Here is a 21,081-nt window from a genome sequence, read left to right as displayed (position 1 = left end):
AGTGCTCTGAGCAATCTGATCTAGTTGAAGATGTCCCTGCTCATTGCAGGTGGGTCAGACTAGATGACCTCTAAAGGTCCCTTCCAACCCAAACTATTCTATGATTCTATGGTTTTATGTCTATGTTTAGATTTACCAAGAATTTTACTCTAACTAAAATTAGAGCACTACAGCAAATGTGAGCTTGATATCATAATAAATTGACGGTTCTTGACACCATGAAGGCAAAGTTACCTTGTTTTGTATACAGTTTTAGTAAACACATAGAAATAAATCTTGAAAATATGACATGTCTGTTGGCCTTTTTTGTTACTATATTCTACAATTTATCCTGGATCCAATAACGTACTTAAGAGGAATTGGCCTCAGTAAATTTCAGCATGTGTTTAAAGGTTAGCATATGCGGGAAGGCTTTGCTGAACTAGACATCTTGCTTGTGTCTTGTGATTTATCATGCTTTTATTATGCTTTCTAAGTTTTTCATGCTTGTCACCTTTGCTTTCACAGCTTAGATAATTTCTTACTTTAAAAATTCTCTTTGCTCTTGATAAGTAGTGTAAAATTTCACTTTTCAAAGCAAAAAGTGTCCCATGGAAGCCGTGTACAGCAGGAATGAAAAACAAAAGATGAGATCAATCAGAATTGCTGAATCAAGAGGACCAAAATCAAGAAACTGCTTTCTTATCATCTGAGGGAAGGAGGCATTTTACCATAAACTGTCTCTATCCTTCAGTGTGCTGCCACCATCATGTCAAAAACTCTCCACTGTGGTCCATTTGAAGCTTATTAGGTGGTTTTGGAAATGTGCTAAATGTGCTAAATGTGCTCAGGGATGAGGATAGAGTTCCACAGATGTGTAAATGAAGACACTGCACCATTAGGGATACAGACCCCCACTGGACTCTTCTTGGGCAAGTTATGGCTACTTTTCTTAGGAGAAATAGATTACAATCACAGAGCATGGGTGCTTCAGACTGATCTGTCCAAGTCTCTGCTGCTCTGCATTTGTCTACAGGATCCACAGGTCATGAAGTTTAGCTAGACTATGTTGTTAATGAGGGCAAAGCTGTTGACTTTAGGTTGCAAAACTTCAGTTTGACATGTCAGTCTTGCAGGGATGGTCATATAGTCACTGAACAGTGACTTGTGAAAAAAACTGTTTCTGCCTGGGCAACTAAACTCTTGGATTGTGCTGTACAGGTTGGTCATAGCAGCCTGGGGTGTCACAGGAACAGAAAGGCTGATTCCCATGCCATGGATGTTTCCTTGCTAACCTATGCATGCAGAGCATCACCAAGGCATTGCTAATAATATCCGAAGTCTTGAGTAACCTACACATGTGTTTAAAATTTATGATTATAAACGCCTTAATAGCTTGAAAAGCTGTAGAGAAGAAATAAATTAACAACCTTGTTTAAAAATAAAATAGCAAAAACCAGTGCTAGAAGGTTCAAAGGTTAAGCTGGTATTTCATGTCAGATATACCCTGTTTTTGCAATAGTTGAGGCCATTTACAGTCTTCGAAGTACCTTGTGTTAAAGTAATCTATGTTACATAACACAGCCTTAATGAGACAATGGTGCTCACCTCACACTGTGTTGTTGATTTAGTGGGGTGTTTAGTCAGTACTCTCTTCCTTTCCATGCCTTTTTCTTCTTTATTAAAGTCTCTTTTTGCTCTTTACTAAGTCCACTGATACACAAATCTAAGTACCATGAGTCAGTTAAATAATTTTTTCTTTCTAAAAAGCAGTTGATCCAACATCTTCTTCAACACTCATTCTAGATAATAAATATTATAATTAATCTGTACTTATTTAAAAACCACCCTACAAAGAGCCCAAGATAGCACTTCTTGTTGAGACAAAATGCAGTGGAAGCTGTGCTGTGGAAAGGAATGCACAAATAATCACAGAATTATAATGTGATTTCATTTTATTCAGTGCTCATGAAATTGCTAATCGAAGAAATTAGATTATAGGAACAAAGCATGCTTACTGAATACAGCACATTTGTGAAACTAATTTCTCATTTATGCTTTATTCCTATCATATAGACAGTCTAGAGAGTTTTTTTTTTTTTTTTAATAACCATGTATAACTCTCTTAAACTGCGAGAGTCTCTTTGGAATATAAGCCTGTTTATTTTATTGTGCTCTGTTTAGTTATTCTAAAAAAAAAAAAAGTTACAGACACATAATTGTAGCCATCTGTTGTGTTTTAAGTCCAATCTAGCCCAAAAGTCAAAAAAGTCATGGCAACAACTTATAAAAACAATGGCAATAATATGAACTCACTATGGTTACTGGTGAACCTTTATTTCTCCCCTCAAATGAAGTAAGTTTCCTCAGAGAATTATTTTAATGTTTGATTTATTTCTTTATTAAATTTGCCCACAGTATTACCAACTTCTCTATCAAGACTGTCATATAGCTGTCTTCTTGACAGTAAATCTGTGTTTCTTTAAAAAGGTGACTTCAGTTATTATATAAAATAAAGCTCTAAGGGAAACCTCAGTACTTACCATATATTACTTTAGCAAAAGCAGCAAGCAGGATTAAGATAGTTTAAAAAAATTTATTAGTGTGGTTGAATAATGTTTATCATATAATATATTCAACCCATAATCTGACCGATTTAAATTTCATTATTTATAGATTTTAGATATTGCATGGATTTGGTTTAATAATTCACCAAGATATTTAGTTTCTTCAATTAATTTCATCAAAATGACAGTGACTTTTATGAGAGATTGTTAATTTCCAGTATTATCCTGACTTCTGGACATATTCAGTTTGTAAGTGTACCACGGCTATTTTAGCTAAGAGTGATGCATTGATACTTGTACTGTGAGCAATAAATAGCATATATGTGTTGAAAATGACCGCTAGATGTATTGGATAAAGTCAGATAGATAAATGCTTTCTGCTACTGCAAATTGTTGACATGGTATATTTCATTTGTTCCCTTTTCTCTGTATTTATTGAAGAGTCACATGATAGAAATCCACGCACAACTGTTTTTACATAATCATTCACACACCTACCTCCTGTTAAACAAAAAAGCTGAAGAGTGTTTGGGGAGCAGTGTTATCCTTTTAGGAGAATTGCAGAGCATAGAATTCTAGTGGCTTGTAATGTCTTGAGAAAGGTGAGGATGCTGGAAGCATGAAATGTATCCTGGTTAGACCTGTTTCTCTATTTTGATTATGGAAAGCTAGCCTTACAACAGCCATAATTTGGCGCCTTGTGCAGGGTGGATATGACTCCAGGCCATTGCCAGAGAGATGGTGGTCCAATGACAAGAATCATCTTTCACCCAGGTGATGAAGCAGTGGGCATTGTTGTCTGACCTACAAAGTTCTCTAATAGTCACCAACAGGGAACTGAGTTGTTTCTGTCAAACCAAATTGGGCACTGTAATGGTGAAGTTAAGACAAAAAGTAACAGAGATCAGTTTCCAGTTGTTTAAGCCACTTCCATGTGAAACAAGAGGAGATGCTTGTAGACTGTAGATTGGTTTATTTAGCTAGTACTAACCTGAACAAAATGGCAGGTATTTCACAGTGCTGTAAATGGGAAGTGAATTAAGAAATGTAAATGATGGTGTCTGTGCAAACTTCATACACACGTATAAATGTAATGTAAAAGCCAATTGCTTTTCTTTCACTTCTCATTTATGGGGCTAATTAAGACTGTGTGTGGATGTCTTTGCTTTTACTCTTGGTTCTTTTCATAAATATGTCTAGTGAGCATGGAAGTGAACACGCTCTCATTAGCATCTTCCTCACACTACCATTAAAAGTGATGGTGGGGACTTGCTTTTACAGGTTATTGCTAACTTTTTTTTTCAAGGGTGCACAAAAAATGTTGGTTTGTAACCTAAAGATGACATATTTACAGAGTGATAGTAACCAGAAAGATTTGAGCCAATGTGATTTTTTTTTTCTGAGAAACTTACGCTGAATAATTATTTACACAGTCAGACTTTCCCTGTATTTTCTTGAGTTACAGTGAAAAACTTTCTACACAATATCATCTTCTCATTTATGTGTCCTTGGAGTCCTTCCCCTTTTTTTGCTCTTCTACTTCTGTTTTTATCAGACTTCTGATTCTCTCCCATTTAAAGCAATTTTCCAAGTATTTATCATTATTTCTTTTTTGTGTGTGAATTTGTGCAACTGGAACTGTCTGTAGCTACTGTCTTTTGAGTCTTAATGTCTGAAGTTATCTGGTTTGATACATTCCTTTTATCAAACACAGTAACTAAAAATCAACTTAGTTTATATCATCCATACAAAGCACTCATTTCTTTGCTACTTTATCATACAAATCTCTCTCAGGCTTCTTGTACTATTGTATTAGAAGCAGGTCAATGTGTAAAAGTACGGCATGCCCATGGTTCAGAAGACAGCATGTGGCTGCAAAAAAGAAGCTGTACCAGACTGGAGTCTCATCAGTAGTGCTGCGGGTAACCTCCCTCAGTCATCACCCACAAGCAGCTGGGATTGGTTTATGCAACTGCAAGCATTTCTGCTTTTTGGATACTGTGTCATCCACAGCAAATAAGAGAAGGAGTTTTAGAAAAAGGAAAGACTATAGGACATTATTCAGGTCAGGAAGCTGAAATACTGATGACACCAATTTAAATGCAAGTGGGATGGATGGGATGACTTAAAAACAAGGTTATTTTTAAAAAAAATTAGTATACCTGAAAATCAGAGACATAAATTTTTAATTAGAGATCTTATCTGTTAAGCAGGTGATTGTAAAAACCATTTCAAAAGTATTAGAGGGATCAAAATATCACATTTGTGTTTTGCAGTGCATGGAATGTCAGTTCGCTCTAAACCTCTCCCCCCCATTTAATCTCTTTCAGTCTCTGCTTAATCTTAATCTGGGTTAATGGTGCAAACATTCTGGGTGTGATGCAATAAGGCATAAAAGCATGTTCATAATTTGCAGTAAAATTGAGTCATCCTTTTAACTGATAAGCATATGATTAAGTGTTCTGCTGGAATGGGGCCAGAGTACATTTTACTGCTAGCTAGAATGAGTTTTCTCGCGCGCTGTAACACACAATTTTAGATCTGACTCCATCCCTACACAGGATGGAGTTTGATACATCGTAGACTGGATTGTTATCACATTAAACAGGCAGACAGTGTTCAAACCATTCTCCAGTATTGTATCAAAAAAGAAAAAAAAAGGTAGGAATCATAATCTGCAAGTGAATAAAGAAACCAGGCCCATTTCCACAGTTCGCATGAAAGGAAAGTCTCCCACTGACTTAATTAGGTGCACTGCCTGACTAAAGGCTGCATGATTTGGCCAACATTTCCTATCATTCCAGTGTTATGACAGAAGTCACCACAACAATTCCAGCTGAGAAGCAGTCCTGCGCCACAATTCGTTTGGAGAACAAATGGTGGATGACTGCAGAACCGGCACATGGATTGACAATAGCTAATGATACCACATAATCCTGTTGCTCAGCTCCTGTTGAGCTCTTAGATTTAATGACCCTTCTATTTACACAATGACATGAGACAGAAAAGGCTTCCTGTCAGGTAAACAAAATTAAGCTTTTGCTCTTAGCTCTTGTACATTTTGTATAGGAAGTTCTGTTTTGACAAATCCTGCAAAAGTAGCATTTTATTTTCAATAGAAACCCTTAATCTTCTATCCTACTTATTATATTTTTTCTGTTATTGATATCTGGTGCAGAGATTTAGTTTCATTAGTTTCCTATTTGTGTATCAGTCTTGTGAGACCTAGCAATCACTTCTCATAGTATTTTTGGTTATCTCTCTTTTCTTCTTGAATAGCCTAAATCTTGACAATATTGAGATGCTGCGAGTTGTAAAGCTCTTGGTTTTCAGGGACTTCTGTGTCTGTAGCTTGACCATAGAAGCTTAACCATGAAGTTTCTCCTGTTGACTGTAGAAGACAGAATCATCCTTTTATTTGCTTTTTCTTCCGCACCTTTTTTTTGTAAATTTTATTTCTGAAACACATCTTTTTTGCATTTTTGCTGTTTTAAAAAGGCCGTATTAACTTCCTTTCTACAGCACAGAATAACAAAGTGCTGCAGTCAAAGACATACTCCTAGGAGATGGATTCCACTGGTTTCTGCTTTCACCTTTGTAGGCATCCTTTTCTGGGAATTAGAAAAAGGTCCCAAACCCCCCAAAATATGTGGAATTGATAAGCATGATGTCAAGGCAATCAGTCTAGTCAGTTTGGATAAAGGAGTCAGATGATGTGCTGGTGTTTTCTCCTTTTCATTGTCACACACAGTCTGTTTGTTGGTCCCTCTCATTTCCTGAGTGATGAAATATTGCTTGAGCTGTATTTGGAGGATTGGATAAAGAGGTGTTTTAGCATATAGCCAAGCAGAGAATTTAGGGAACTGAACCTACAGTAGCATTTATTGCAAAAATTCTTCATTCTCAGTCCTTTTCATTATCAGGCTTTTCTAAATCCTTGCTGTTGCACCCTGATTCCTTGCTTTCACCTCCACAGCTATGCTTAAGCAGCACTGGGTACCTCTCCCCTTGGACAACCCGGCCAAAGGTTCTCCTTCCCTGGTATAGCATCTCACCTTAAAAGCTTCTCTCTTTCTCATGATTAAAAGCAGAGTTCAGGTCAAGATCCAGAAAATGATCCATTGCTCCATCAATTGGATTTTGCTTTTCCTAGCGACTTCACTGGACCTTGGCTGGATGTGGGCATCCTAGGCTCAGACTCCAGCTTTTCTAATCATTCTATAGATTATTGCTTGTTCACCAGTTTTTCTGCCTGAGCATTATCACTGAAGCATACCTTCCAGAATTTTTTACTCACGCAGTTGAAATCAATGCCACTTAATAAATAGCTGGTGAAGAGTGATATTTGAGATATTTGAAACCTCAAATATAGATATTTGAGAAAGGCCTGTGATATAATTGCTGTGAATTTTCTATCAATTTTCTTGCTGTGTATTTTTCCCTTCAATTTCTTGCACTTGTTCTCCAAGGACACAAAATAAAAACAAATACTCTATTTCCATTTTCATTCAGCTGTTTGGCCATAATTATAACTCTTCACTAACGTAATACTGATAACTGTTGCAGGACACAAAAGAAAATCACAAGACTATGCCATTATTTTCTTGCCTTTTTTTTTTTTTTTTTTTTTTCCAAAAATATGTAGTAGTAGATTGTCTCCTATGCTCTTTACCCTGTGCTCCACTTGGAAAATCCAGAGGCAGCAAGGACTTGTTGAAGGTCCTCTTGGCAGGAGGCAAACTTCTGTAAGAGATCTGCTGGTAAAGCTGACTCCTTTATCTCTTTTCTTAGCCTGGGAGTGTGTTGGAGAAAAGAGAGGAAGTGACATAATTAACTTTGATAATCTCTCTGTTTTGGTAGATAGTCCTGGGGGAAAATGACTGAATAGTGTTTGTTAGAACAGCATCATTCCAAGGCCAAACAGAGAGAAAGAAAGGGGCTGCGAGCAATGCTTTTAGCTGAGACTTTGCTGTACCCAGTGCCAGTCATCAGAGAAAAAAAAAAAAAATAATGAGAAACATATTCTTCTAGTCCTGGACTGCTTCAATTCATGTTTTGTTTTTCAGTTAAAATGTTAAACACTTCTATTGATCTCATTTGTGTATGTGCCTGTGAGGTACTAGTATTACAATATGTTATATTACACATGTGCTGGTGTGACCTACTTAATTTTGTGCCTATCAAGATCCTTCCCTGAATACCTAGTTACCACCACAGTTTTCCTGTTAGATACCCAATGCTTGTAGAGCATACACATAAAGAGCTGATTTGTCACTGTTGGCTGTGGAAGGACACACACTCCAGCAACATGAACAACTGAAAAGAAGTCAAGAAACAAAGGCAAAGGCCAAAAACTGACAAGGGATGTTGGTAGTAGCAACTGCTGTGGGGGGAAAGGGAGAGGGCGAGGCAGGTGGAGGGAGCTGGGAGGTGACAGCATCCTGTGTGGCACCGCCTCACTGCCCGTCCAGCCCTAACCCCCACTGCTGGCTGATGTTTCTGAGGCTACTATGTGCTGTAGCTTTTATTCCAGCCACATACAACAAAAGGAGCTTATATGCAAATAGTAAATATGGCTTGGTGTCCAGGAACAGAAATTCTCCATAGTGTCTCAGCAGAGATGTCGCACGGCAGGTGCTGCCTGTGTCAGAGCAGCATAGAAACAGTCTAAGTGCTTCGGTGTCACTGGGTAACAGTCTGTAGTACCTGCCTACGGCATTAGGAGGGCATAGCCAGAGAACATGCTTTCTTATGGAAGGCCTGCATGGTACAGATTAAGACAGATGACAGAGATGCTATAGCGTTATGCTTCTCAGAGACCTAAACTGTAAACCTCTTCTGGTCACAGATGAGAGGAACAAAAATCTCCATTAAAAAATATAGAACAACTGAAGTCACCAAAAGACAGTTAATGATGACCTATAAAATGCATGTAATCTTCCAGTCAACAATATAAAATGTATTTGAAATATTTAACAAAGAAAGACTACTAGAGGCAAGAGTCTCTTTTACAAGAGTGTCCTGGCAAGAGGGGCGGCATAACAGTCAATTATTACAAACAAAATCCAGGTTTCTTAATTAAAATACAAATACTGGCTCTGCTGTGTAGCCTGTAATAAGTTATGTCTTGAGAAGACTGTAATTACACTGGCGCCTGCTAGTGCCGCCATAGTTAAATCTGTCACCATTTCCATTATAAACCCCATTTTTAAGCAATTTATAATGTAGCCATAAAAAATAATTTTAGATTGAAACTTGGCAAAGAAATTCTTAGACCAAAAAGTTTTGTTTCTTTTTTTATTTTTTATTTTTTTAATACAAATAATCTGTTTGGTCATCTTTATGTTTTTCAGGAGAGCACTAAACAAGCCAGAAGTTTTATGGTTTTCAAGCTTTCTGGCCATCTTGTAGTATAAACATATTTTCTTTTTTCATCTGCTTCAAGAGGATTCTTCATTGCTTGGAAGCACATTATTTTAGCTCTTTGAAGGTCCATGAATACAGGAACACAAACTTCATGATTCTTTACAGAAACAGTGAAGACTGATTAACTTTCACTTCCAATGAAGAAGTGACAACAAATAGAAATTAGTTAACCTTGGGCCTCAGAATAAATCCTTGCAAAATGCTTCTGGCATGAGACTGACCTCGACTTTCCAGCCCCCTTCTCATGACAGAGGAAGATGTGGCCAGAGCTGGAGACAACAGTGTCTCAAAAGTTGATAATAAAGCTGAGGGTGAAGCTTTCCTGGCAACCCGTGTCTGCTTCTTCTAGTGACGTTCACAGGAGCATATGGAAAATATCGGCCCAGAACTCATAGAAAATTCTCATTGATTTGTCCCAGTGCACATTTTATCACCAAAGGGTGATAAAGAGGAGAAAATGAGCACAGAAAGTATTGGGCATTTGCTCTGAGAAATCACCGTGAGGAGGTACACCTGTGTGCTTGGGCTATGCAGAAGTAAGCTATACCTATTGACCCCTATTGATATAACAACTGAGTAAACTAAAGAGGTTCCCCATGTATCATCCTAATCTAAGATATGAATGAACAAATTCCAGTTTATTTTTATGATTCAGTGTTGAGTTTCTAGAGAGGCAGATACATTTTTTGATGAGAAGCACTGAACAACAAATAATAAAACCTACGAAAATATCATTGTGAATCTGCTTCCCAAAGGAAAAGACTGTTCTGCGGTCCCAGTCTGCATCTGTGGCTGTTTTATAATTTACATGACTTAACTAGAATTCCTCCAGGAAATGCCATTTGTTCCAAATTAAAGGTCTGAATGCTAAGGAAGGAGCACTGAAGGTAGTAAAGCTAAAGAATCAGAAATGAAGGACTGTGTGTTTCTACCATGTTTAGATTACAATGCAGTTTCAGATGCAAAGGTTGCAATGTAATTCATGATCCTCTTGCCTAAGTTTGGTTCATGAGGGACATGGATTACTCTTTTTAACATCATGCAGATTGTGTTTTCAGACCTCTGGTTACATAAAGTTTAGGTTAGCAGCTAAAGTGATCTTTCAACTTCAACATACAGATTTTAGTGCAAAGTAGGCATATACCTTCTCCAGTATTTCAGTCTTAACCACTGTAACAAAGTTCTGAAGGAAACAAGTGGGTTTTCTAGGCCAGCAGTATAAACTGGCTTCTTGCATTATTTCTTTGCTTTGCCAGCGTAACAAATTCTGGCTTGAACAGACTGTTGTATTAAATTTTGGCAATGATTACCCATTGTTGATTAAATAAATTTCATCAGCTGTGGCCAGTTGTAATCATTTTGCAAGATAAAGGCATTACATGCTAGAAGGGAGTATGGTCTAATGAAAGAAATTCAGGAAACCAGTATTTTATTTTAAGGACTTTTCCTGACCTGTGTTATGACCATTGCCACCACTGCTACTGCATGTTGACAAATTGAATAGACCCAGACCTGGAGAGTTTCTGTGATGTGTTCACACACTTGCCTGTCTCAATGCAGCTTGTTTGCTACCGTCTTTAGGGTTCTTATGATGATAATTTAGTACAAACACGCAGGACAAATAATGTCCTCTCTGACTGAGCTAGCATGGAAACAGTGCTAGCAGAACACCGTTTGCTAATATTACTGGGCAGTCCACAAAATCCCTGGTTTTGTACTGCTGATTCTTTGCTGACTCTGATGCTGTCTGTTTTCCTGAAAATGCCGTTGTGGTGAAAACTTTACAGTATTTTGTCGCTGGGTTGTTTCCAGTTCCTCAGCTGGGACTGGCCTGCCTCCCTGATGGATCCCCACACCTGAAAAAGTCCATGTAGAAAGATCAGTCAGCACACATCGAAGATTTTAGGGTGTGCATAGTCTAGCAGTGGTCCCATACACATCTTTTTGTTTCACAGTCCTCCTACAACAGCAAGAGATGACTGGTCTCTCAAGGACTGTGTGATTCATAGTAGTGCTCACTTAATTGAAAGTACTGGAGCAGCAGCTCCTCTTTTACTGCCTGAGAGGCCAGCTGATCTCTTACAAAATGGGAGAGTTTGTTAAACAAAGGAAGTAATTTTAAAAGAAGAAAATAACATCTGTCTACAGATATGTGGGGAGGGAAAGAAGAAATGTGAAAATGGAGATGGTGGGGGAAAAAAGATTAAAAAGCTGAAAAGAAACTCCATGCGGGATCAGAGGCAGCACATCCAAGTGGTAGCCTAAACTATAGCCCCCCTATAATGGGTATAATGGGAGGAAGTATAGGAAAGAGAGTGTGTGTGTGTGTGTGTATAACACAAAACACAGGAAAAAGGTATAGCACACGCCCCCCCATACCCCCCCCACATCCCCCCCCTAATTTAGAGATTGAGAGACTGCTGCATCATCCAGTTGCCAGTAGAGGTGCTAAAGCCACGGCTATAGGATTTAGTAGCAAAATGCTCAGGGGAAGAAATAATTCTTATATTTAGATAGGTACAGTATTTCACGACATGAACAATAGTGCAATGTAGCTACCTAGAAGGCATACGTTTAGGAATGAATTTCTATACGTATCTGTGGTTGAAAACAAAAAGACGGCCAGCAAGAGGCAGAAGAGATTCCCTGCCCGGGAACACCACAAAATGCTTGTGGCCGTGCTGCAGCCAGAGGAGACCAGCAGGTACCAGTCTGCGGCTGGGGCACAATAAAACCCTTCTACAAGCTGAGCCAAGAATAATCTTCTTTAAAAGTGCTATGCTTTGCTACTTACATATGTGCTCTTGTCCAAGTGTTTTGTATTTGCCTCAGTGCAGTTCCTTTTTCCTTTTTTTTTTTCTTTTTTTTTTAAAAAAAAAAACCTAATTAGAGTCTTATTGTAAACCAAAGGGGATTTTTGGGAGCCCTTTGGGTTTGTAAATTATGCAAATGACAGCACTGTGATGTTGGATTATATTATTAATTGTATATTTTGCGGTTCATGTATTCTGAGGAGTATGTGTGAAACAAGTTTTTCGTTTTTTTTTTTTTTTTCAGTCCTTCAACACAATAAATTTAAAAAAAGCGCCTTCAGGCAGATTGCAAAATTATTTTTTATCTATTTTCTTGATGTTAGAATATATTTTTAATGCTACAAACTATTCTGTGCTGATAGCTTTACAACATTGCGCGTAGTACTATGAATAGAACAAACTTCACAGATGATTATACTTAAAGCTGGAGGTCTTTCTGTAAATTTTAAACAAAGTGTTCTATTAAATGCAATCTATAAAATGCTTGATGACTTACCTCCTAGGCTGATTTGTGACTTTGCCCGAGCTTTTGAAATCCGGGATGAAAAACTCTTTTGCTGCAGGAAACTGATAGTAACTGAATAAATAGCACTGTAATCTAAGTATTGAACACTTCCACACAGCAAGTATTATTTTGGAATGCATTCCTCTGCCTGCAGCATAAAATGGAAGTACTCCGTATAATGCTTAACAATCCCCAGGAATATGTGTGAAGTGTATAGATGTCAGGTAAAGCCCCAGTGGTTATCCTAAAATTTCCCTGTGTCTCAGGAGCACAGCTATCTTTGTGGTTCAGGACAGCTATCTTTCTTTCCTGATATGAAGTTAAATAAAATAATAACGTTGAACTAATTTTCTGTTCCAAAACCCATAGTGTTTCTGCATCTGACATGATTCCTGTCTATCAATTGGCAAATGTTGTGAGATTATTCAGAATAAAAGGGGTTTATATGGATATGCAACATTTACAAAAATCATACTCAGTTTATGTCTCAACTGCCAGTTTCTGCAGCTAATTCTACCAATTTTCACACTGTGTCCATTACAAATGGAATTCCCTTTGTATTAGGAGACATCTTTTATTGATACAGAAAAAGATTTTTTGTGTTTCTTATGTTTGCAGAGTAATACAACTATCATACAAAATCAAACGATGAAATTTAAATAAAAAGAGTGAAAGATGTCATAAATGTTTTGTAGATTGGACATTTGGAGCATATGAACATTTACATACTTACGTCCCGAGGCCTGAATGTATGCGTATATTGTAAATACGACTTGGTTCCAGGTATGCCTAACTAGGGTGTCTGTGTAATGCTTCTGTCCCAGGAAGAGTTCAGACAACTTGCTTTCTTTTTGATGGGCAATCTGTAGTTTTAACATTTAATGATTTTCCTGATTTCATGAAACCTTTTCATAAAAGTATTTCTCCATGTAGGTTTTGCAGCAATAGCCTTGCAGAGAGATAACAAGGACAGATTTACACATTTTTAATGGCGGATCATCTGTTTATGCATAATATTGATCTGAATGCCAAATTTAGCTGGCCATTAAAAGGAAAAGGGCCAGCAGAATCATTCAGTGTGCATGTGTAGATTTCAGATTTAGGTTGAAAATATCTTGGAGATGGTCTGCATTTTAATCTGTTTTGTCAGGCAGTTACAAAAGAACCATTGCTGTGTAAAATCATTCTCAGCTGATGTGATATTGAGAACCCAGAGGGATTCTGCATTCAGTAGCCATTCACTAATTTTACATATTTTCAAGTAGTGGGTATTGCCCATATTGCAACCTCAGTGATTGCAGTGACCTGCTGGGTAGTTATAATATTTTTCACTGTTGCAGTGTTATGTTCCTTTAGAATCTGACATTGGTGAGATCTGGATTCCTAGGTTTCATTACTTCCCTTATGATATTTGCTTTAATGTTGTTTAGGTTAGTACAAACTTAATGAGCCCTGAATCCACTCATCATGTACATATATGCCGCAATGTTTAAGATATTCCTGCAACTACTTCCTATTTTGTGCTGCCAGGGGTGCCTGGATGGTGCTTTGCTGCTCTCCTGTCCCTGAGACCCTGCTCTCCAGGTGCTCCACTCTCTACATGTTCCTCTGTCAGAAATCTGTCCCTAATGGGACCTCACTTCTGGAGTTATTTCAATTTTCCTTTTACTTTTAAAGGACTGGATAAAAACTGGTCAGGTGATTTCTTATGTTGCTTCCAGGTTGAGAACCTGAGGAAGAAAGAAGATCTATCTGTGTGTAGGTTTTATATTTCAAAATTTCAGTTTTAGATGCAGGGTAAAACTGGAATCTCTGGGGCATCTTGTTCAAACCCCTGGTTTTGATTTTTGGTCAATACTTTATACTGACCTCAAATATTACTTAGATTTGACTGCATCTAAAAATGGCATGAATGTGGCATTTCTTTTAAGTTTCAATGTTATGCAAACAGCTCGGAATAATTTTTTGTTGTAAAACTTGAAACTTAGATCTAAGGTGACTTTGAAGCTGAACCCTAACCTAAACTACATCCAGATATCTGTGCCAATCTATTTTTATGTATTATCAAATAAAATATCTTGACATGCTGAAATTGTATGTGGTATTTTTTCTTTAGAAGCAAATTGATTCATATTGGAAATATGAAATGGGACCTATCAGATATTACAGATCCCTTTCATTTCTTTAGCAAAGGCTTTCATCTTTAGAGCTGGCTATCTCTCCCATGTATGAAATACCCATGTTAACAACAATTGTTTATGGAACACAGGTTTATTAAAAAAGGACATTGTGTTTATATTAATAAAAACTGGTTTTTATGTTTGTGTTCTAGTTAAGGATGTTTGGTGCCTCTGTTTAGGGTAGGTTAAAGTAAATCTTTTTCATTTATGTTACATGCTTGGTTGTGACTCCATCCGAAAATAACAGAAGCTGTTTTCATCAAACATATGATTACTAGCTTATATGTTTTCTTATTCAGTTTCTGTCTGGAAAAATGTTTATTACATAAAAGCATCCTCAAACTTGAGGGCATTTTTTGCTTTAAAATGGGAGGAGATTAGCTAAATGTGGAACTCCAGACACTCTAGTGGGATAATATAGGAAATTTCTATTGCTGAACATACTGATGGGCTGAGGACTTAAATCCTCTGAGCAATCAATCCACTGGCTTTTATGAATGCTTAGGGGAAAAAGGGAAATATATTGCTGGAAAAGAGAAATAAACCTTATTGCCGGATACATGATGGCCAAATTCAAAAAAGACATATGTATGGTAAAGTCTCATGTATCACTGCAACTGTGTGAGCAGGACAAGTGAAAGAAAAACAAAACTGGGAAATAACGTTTTTCTTACAACAAATGGATTTTGAGGGAAAATCTCAATGACAAGAGAAAACATCTTGAATCTGACTGTTCTTCTGTTGAGAAGAACAGGACTTCTGTGAAATAGCCTAATAATTAATTTTTGTGTTAATTCAGCAGGTCTCGTATGATATAAATCCTTCCTTGAGAGAAGCATTGTCCATTATGTGTGCTGATTTATGAGAGAGAATCAGCTGTATTTTAATGATAGCTGGACTACACTGTAAATATTGGATAGGACTCACAATATATGAGAAAAACTCATTTGCGCTTAATATACTAGATAAATTGTTCCTGCCTTCTTAGGGTGTGACTATACTTGCTGTCACACTCCCAAGCTTACTCAAGAACTGTGTGATTTGCTGAGTAGGTGCTAGTCATGTAAGGGAAAACCGGATGAGATGCATTTTATATACTTGGTTTTTCCTCAGTGTCAGGTATTAACCTTTTTTGTCCTTTTTTGCTCCCCTTCATCAAAGGAAAGTCTCCTCAAGACCAAAAGCAAATCATAGGAGGGGTGAAAATGATCACCAGTAATCTGAGCTATATGAAATTTAGCACTGCAATTTTGTTTTAGTGAGATGAAAACACCAGTTGCTGGCTGTCCGAAAATTCTAAGCTGAACCTTAACTTCACGGGCAGCAGCTTTAAAATCTATTTAATGTTTCTTATTTCTTAAATTAAGCTGCTTCTTTCTGCGTTAATAATAGGCTGTGGGATTAAATTTTAGCTTTTGATACTTACTGAAGAATGTAGTATAGCAATTTATGAGTCAAAATGTACTTTGAATAAATTATCATTGCAAATTACAGTTTATGAAAGTTGTGATTATAACCATAATTACACCATTGGCTATGCACAACTTAAAATCTCACTTGCTGAATAAATTTGTTTTCTTTCAGATTGCATTCCCGAAATTTTTAGAAAAGAGTGAATCAAGCCTCACAGACAAAATTTCCTACAGAGTTTATTAAAAAGGTCACCTTTGTTTGCTAAACTTACCTAAAATATAAACATTTCTTGAATTAATGAGATGCTATTTAAGTCTGTTATGAGAGTTTCCTATTGAATTTTACTAAATCATAGACTCATAAGGAGACTCACAAGAGCTTCCAGATTACACCATGCCTTTAGCTATCTATATATCCTAAAACTGTTAAAGTTAAAATTAATTCTGCAAGCTGTTAGGAAAAAAACAGCCGACAGACAAAACTGGGTATATTACTGTAAATTGAGGGGGGGAGAGGTTTAAAGCTCTGTCTGGCAAGAGAAGGGTTAACGACTTTTTTGCTATACCCGTTTCAAATTACAATGAGAAGCCTCTTCTTTCCCAGCAGGGTTGTGCTTACATTAGTCTTTAGATCTCTCTTGAAGAGAGCTGTTATATTTGTGCCTGCTAGAGTTGGAAATAACAGTTCAGAAGCTGAAAAGGGTTGAATGGATTTACAGAAGGGTTTTTTTGCGAGTAAATTCATGGCAACACATTAATTTGATTAGTACATGCTTTAGAATTACTTTACACTCAAGCGATTCAAAAGATGTTAAAGTTATCACCAGGCTGCTGGACAAATATGTGTTACACCACCAAGGTACAGATCAAGACAAATCTGTGACTCAGGATTTTATCTTGGGAAGAGCGCAAGGTGCACGAAGAACTCAGAATAACGAGGGAAGATAACTCTGGGAACTACAATGTGTCAGAAGAACAGCTCTTGCTAATACAGCTCCTCACCAAAGACCTGGTTATCTAAGGTTTATATAGGAATGCCTAGGTCAGCTGACAAAATACTGGTCTTCTGCTCCATAAATGCAGAAAAACTGATAACAACAGTGGAAAATTGGAAGTCTGAATTTCAGCTTTCTTAGAAATAACTGCAACCTGACACATTCCATAATATTTAAACAGGGTGGGGGGAGAGAAATCACGAAAGATGTTACGTTTAGAGATGACATTGACATGAAGAATAGGTAAATTTTATTTTTCAGCCACTGGGAAAGCAGACCTCATAGGAACTCAGAACAAGTAGGAGAAAAGAGTTTAAAAAATTTTTTTTTTCCTTCTTCTTTTTCTTTTCAAAGATGAACCTAACTGTGCTCAAAGCTTTCATGGGCTTGCTCTGGAATTGCTGGGTTCTGGTGGGTCACGCACAGGGAGGTTTAGGAGACAATCATGTCCATTCGAGTTTTATTTACAGGAGGCTGCGGAACCATGAGAGAAGGGAGATTCAAAGAGAGATTCTCTCTATCCTGGGTTTACCTCACAGACCCAGACCATTTTCACCAGGAAAGCAGGCTTCTTCTGCACCCCTCTTCATGCTGGACCTGTACAATGCCATGACAAATGAAGAGGATACTGAGGAGCTGGAGTATTCACTAAAGGGATCGATGGCAGGAGAGAGCAGAGGGATGCGGAAAGGATACCCTGCCTCTCCAAATGGATATTCGCGGAGAATACAATTATCTCGCATGACCCCCCTGACCACACAGAATCCTCCCTTAGCCAGCCTGCATGACACCAACTTTCTGAATGATGCTGACATGGTCATGAGCTTTGTCAATTTAGGTACGTGGAAAAATTTTTTTTTTTCTGCTCTCTTTGACAAACTGTTAGTCCGATCTTGCAAGGGGCAAGCCTCTCGGCTGGACTGTAACAGTTCTAAAAGGGCAGGATCGGGCCCAGGCTGCTGTGCCACCGGTAAAAGAAAAGTTGCACTGATGGTAAAGTAGCTACGTTGTAGGTGGCCATGGAAAAAGATTTTTCTCACTGTTTATATAGTCAGTTTCTATAACTCCCCTCTGCTGGCTTCTGTTTTCTTTCTTTCATTGATGTAATGAAAATTCTAGCCTTAGGCCAACTAACTCCTTTTTTTTTTTTTTTTAAATCTCAAAAAATCAAACACTTATGCCTATTGCTTGGTTATTTCCCTTACTGTTTTGCTTAAAGCTCAGACATGAACAAATATCAGTTGTTAATATTTTAAAGCCTAGAATGTTATGAAAAGGGAAAAGTAGAGCTATTTCTGAAAAAAAAAATCTTAGGTTATTTAGGTGTTTTTTTTTTTTCTGTTGGTAAGGGTCAGAGTTTTATTATCTTTTCAGCTGGATGGCTGGATTTTAAATAATCTTTTGCTGTTTCTTTGTTATTTCTATTTAATAACCACAGACTGTGTTTTATTATACTGCCATGGTGCTCAGAGTCTGCAATGGTTTTTATTTTGTGTCATAAATAAATTAAGTAACAAGTAGAGCACTAAACATCAGAAACATACAAGCAAAGAATGCTTTTGAAACTGATATCAATTCAGACACAAAAACTGATACAACTAAATTATATTGGCTTCTGAGTATAATAAACATGTTTACCAGTTATGTTGTGGTTAAAAAAGCAGTTACAGATTTTTTTAATAGAAGGCAACTTAAATCTCATTAAGAAAGCTGCAAATAATTCATGGAATGTATTTACTATTTTTATAAGTATTTTAAATGCTGGGGGACTCATAAAGTTAGCTAAAACCCCCTTCTCATTTGATCTGAATAGCAAGAGATTTAATTGAAAACTTGAAGGTTCTCTGTAAACTGGTACAAAATATGATGAACTCGTGCTTTCCAGGATAATACTTTCTGTAGAAACTTTTTAAGCAACGGCATATGTTCCAAATACCTTCAGATTTTCACACACATTCTGTACCTTTTATGTCTACCAGGTCTTTAATGCTTGCTGCAGGATTAAAAATGCTTCCAAACCCTAAAATTCTCAACAACTCGAATTTCTAGGAAAATGACACCTTAGAATTTAGTTGTTGAAATAATAAAATTACTTTTCATTAATTATTTGGCAGATACAGAGGTGTTCATCCTGAGACCTTTGCCTTAAGAGTAACATACATCCACAACTCTAAATATATTTGCTTGTTGCTCTTGCTCCTGAAATAGCAGACTAGAAAAAAAAAAAGAAACCTCTACTTTTTGAAAATGTGTTCCTCATCCCTAAGGAGTTACATATTATACATGTATTACTTTTAAGTTATCATTGTATGCCTCGATTTACCCAGAGTATCTGGAGTCAGCTGAAGTTAAAATGGCAATGTTACAGAAGAAAATAGGAAATTATCTGTTCTCCTAAGCATTAGTTAAGGCCCTGATCCCGCAAAAATTTTCCTTGTGTGTCCTGAGAAATACCCTCAGTAAATATGCTGCAAACCATTTCATCGGTAGCTCTGAGGACTATTTAGCTGGGACCGAGGCTTTGATTTCTCAAAATGTCTTTGATTTCAAGCGGACTTCTTACAGTCTCTGATTAGAAACTCTTTGAAGGCTCAGTGTCAGATATGTCCTAGCCTGATCCTGCCGTGCTTCCCCAGGCAAAAATCGTCTCTGGAAGAATGCAAGTTTCCACTGAATGTCTTACCTTGACTAGGAAGTTTCTAATATTTGTCTCATTCTATTGGGAAGCCAGTGTTGCTTAAGAAAGGAATTTTGAGAAGCTAAAGTGTATCCTATGTTTCTAAACTGTGAAAACTGGGGGTGACATGCTTTATTTTTATAGTGATTATGATTAATAGACACTATTAACATATAAAAAAATACTGTGTAAATACCAGGTTTTATTTGGCTTTTGTAAAATTAAAATGTTTCTCAGCATTAAGTGAGTCTAAATCCTAATTCACTTTAAATGCTCTTCCATACATGTTGGATATTGTGGTTTATCGCACATTCCACCATGTAACATGCTTAAGAAATATTGATGACCAGTATGGATTAGCTTCAACATTTTTATTAAACAATCTTATGTTTCAGTATAATTAACATAAAAATGAAATAAATCATGGAAACAAGTAACCATTTTATATGATTTATGCAGCATAAAATCATGACAGATGAGGGCAAGCTCTTTTAATGTACAATGGGGAAAAATATGCAGTGATAAGTGAATGCTAACACTGTACCTTAAAATCAATAAATGCTGATGCAGCACAGTAATAACTCAACTGGTTTTAGATTTGAAGCCTCAGTCAACCTGCATCAAATTAATCTGCTCTGGAAATAGTATTCACCATGTTCATACTTGCACACCATTAATTACATAATGTGTAATTATAAAGCTTTATTAATCATCATGATATTTTAAATTGAAACTTTTGTATATAGTTGTAACCAGTTATAATAATTTAAGAGATATATATATTAAAACAAGAAATATGTAGCTGAGATGTTGGTTAGGAATTACTAAGCATAAGATTGAAAAGGCTGAACAGATTTTAAAAGTAAAATAAAAAAATAGACAAGGACAAGTAATTTTATATTAAAGAGTAAAATTTGAAACATATGTTAATTTTGATAAAAATCAACCTATAAGAGTTGCAAATACCTGACTTTCAAAAACATATTTAAAAAAATAATCATCAAGAGAACTGCAATAACAATTCTGTCAAGCAACCAAGGAGAAAAACAGGACAGCATTTACTTCTGACATTAAAATTGTAAACACCTTCTCTTTATACTGGAATTTATACCAGAATTTCCATCTCTCTTGAAAGATACAAGACAAAAACTATGTCTTGTCCTGTATTTTATATAAGACTGTGAGCATTGGCAGCTCTCCATAAATATTGATGAGTGTAACAGAAGAGTTAACTGGGGTTGGTCCAGCAGTCAAAGAATAAATCCTCCACTAAATACACTGGGGTTTTCAAAGATCTGATTGTATCACCTACAAGTTCAGGACTTTGTTTTCCTCTCTGGGTGTTTTTTATCCTGTTGTTATGTTTTATTATATTGTTGCAAAGCCCTGACTGTTTAGAGTTCTGGCATCTTCTTTTTGGCCGATCTCCCAAAATGACTTATATAGGATACCCTGTTCCTCAGAGAACAGACAAATAATACTCATGTAGTCCTACTCACTTTTCTGCTCACTGAAAATTTATTTAGG

The 21,081-nt window shown here is 36.8% G+C and overlaps 1 protein-coding gene across 3 annotated transcripts in view; it reads left to right on the top strand.

Annotated features, from left to right (window-relative positions):
• The first annotated feature begins 16,600 nt into the window (after positions 1 to 16,600).
• BMP5 (bone morphogenetic protein 5) overlaps positions 16,601 to 21,081 on the top strand; it is a 60,706-nt gene continuing 56,225 nt past the window's right edge. For 2 of the 3 annotated variants that reach the window (XM_074922468.1, XM_074922458.1), the window contains exon 1: positions 16,601 to 17,715. In XM_074922468.1, the coding sequence (XP_074778569.1) occupies positions 17,232 to 17,715 (484 nt within the window). In that variant the 5' untranslated portion in view covers positions 16,601 to 17,231. The remainder of the gene's footprint in view (positions 17,716 to 21,081) is intronic. The other variant, XM_074922478.1, reaches the window with a different exon arrangement.

This window comes from Athene noctua, chromosome 1 (assembly GCF_965140245.1).
Source record: "Athene noctua chromosome 1, bAthNoc1.hap1.1, whole genome shotgun sequence".
In the NCBI taxonomy this organism is placed as follows: Eukaryota; Metazoa; Chordata; class Aves; order Strigiformes; family Strigidae; genus Athene; species Athene noctua.
Note: the sequence above shows the minus strand (reverse complement) of the source record. Positions and strands in the feature narration are given on the sequence as shown.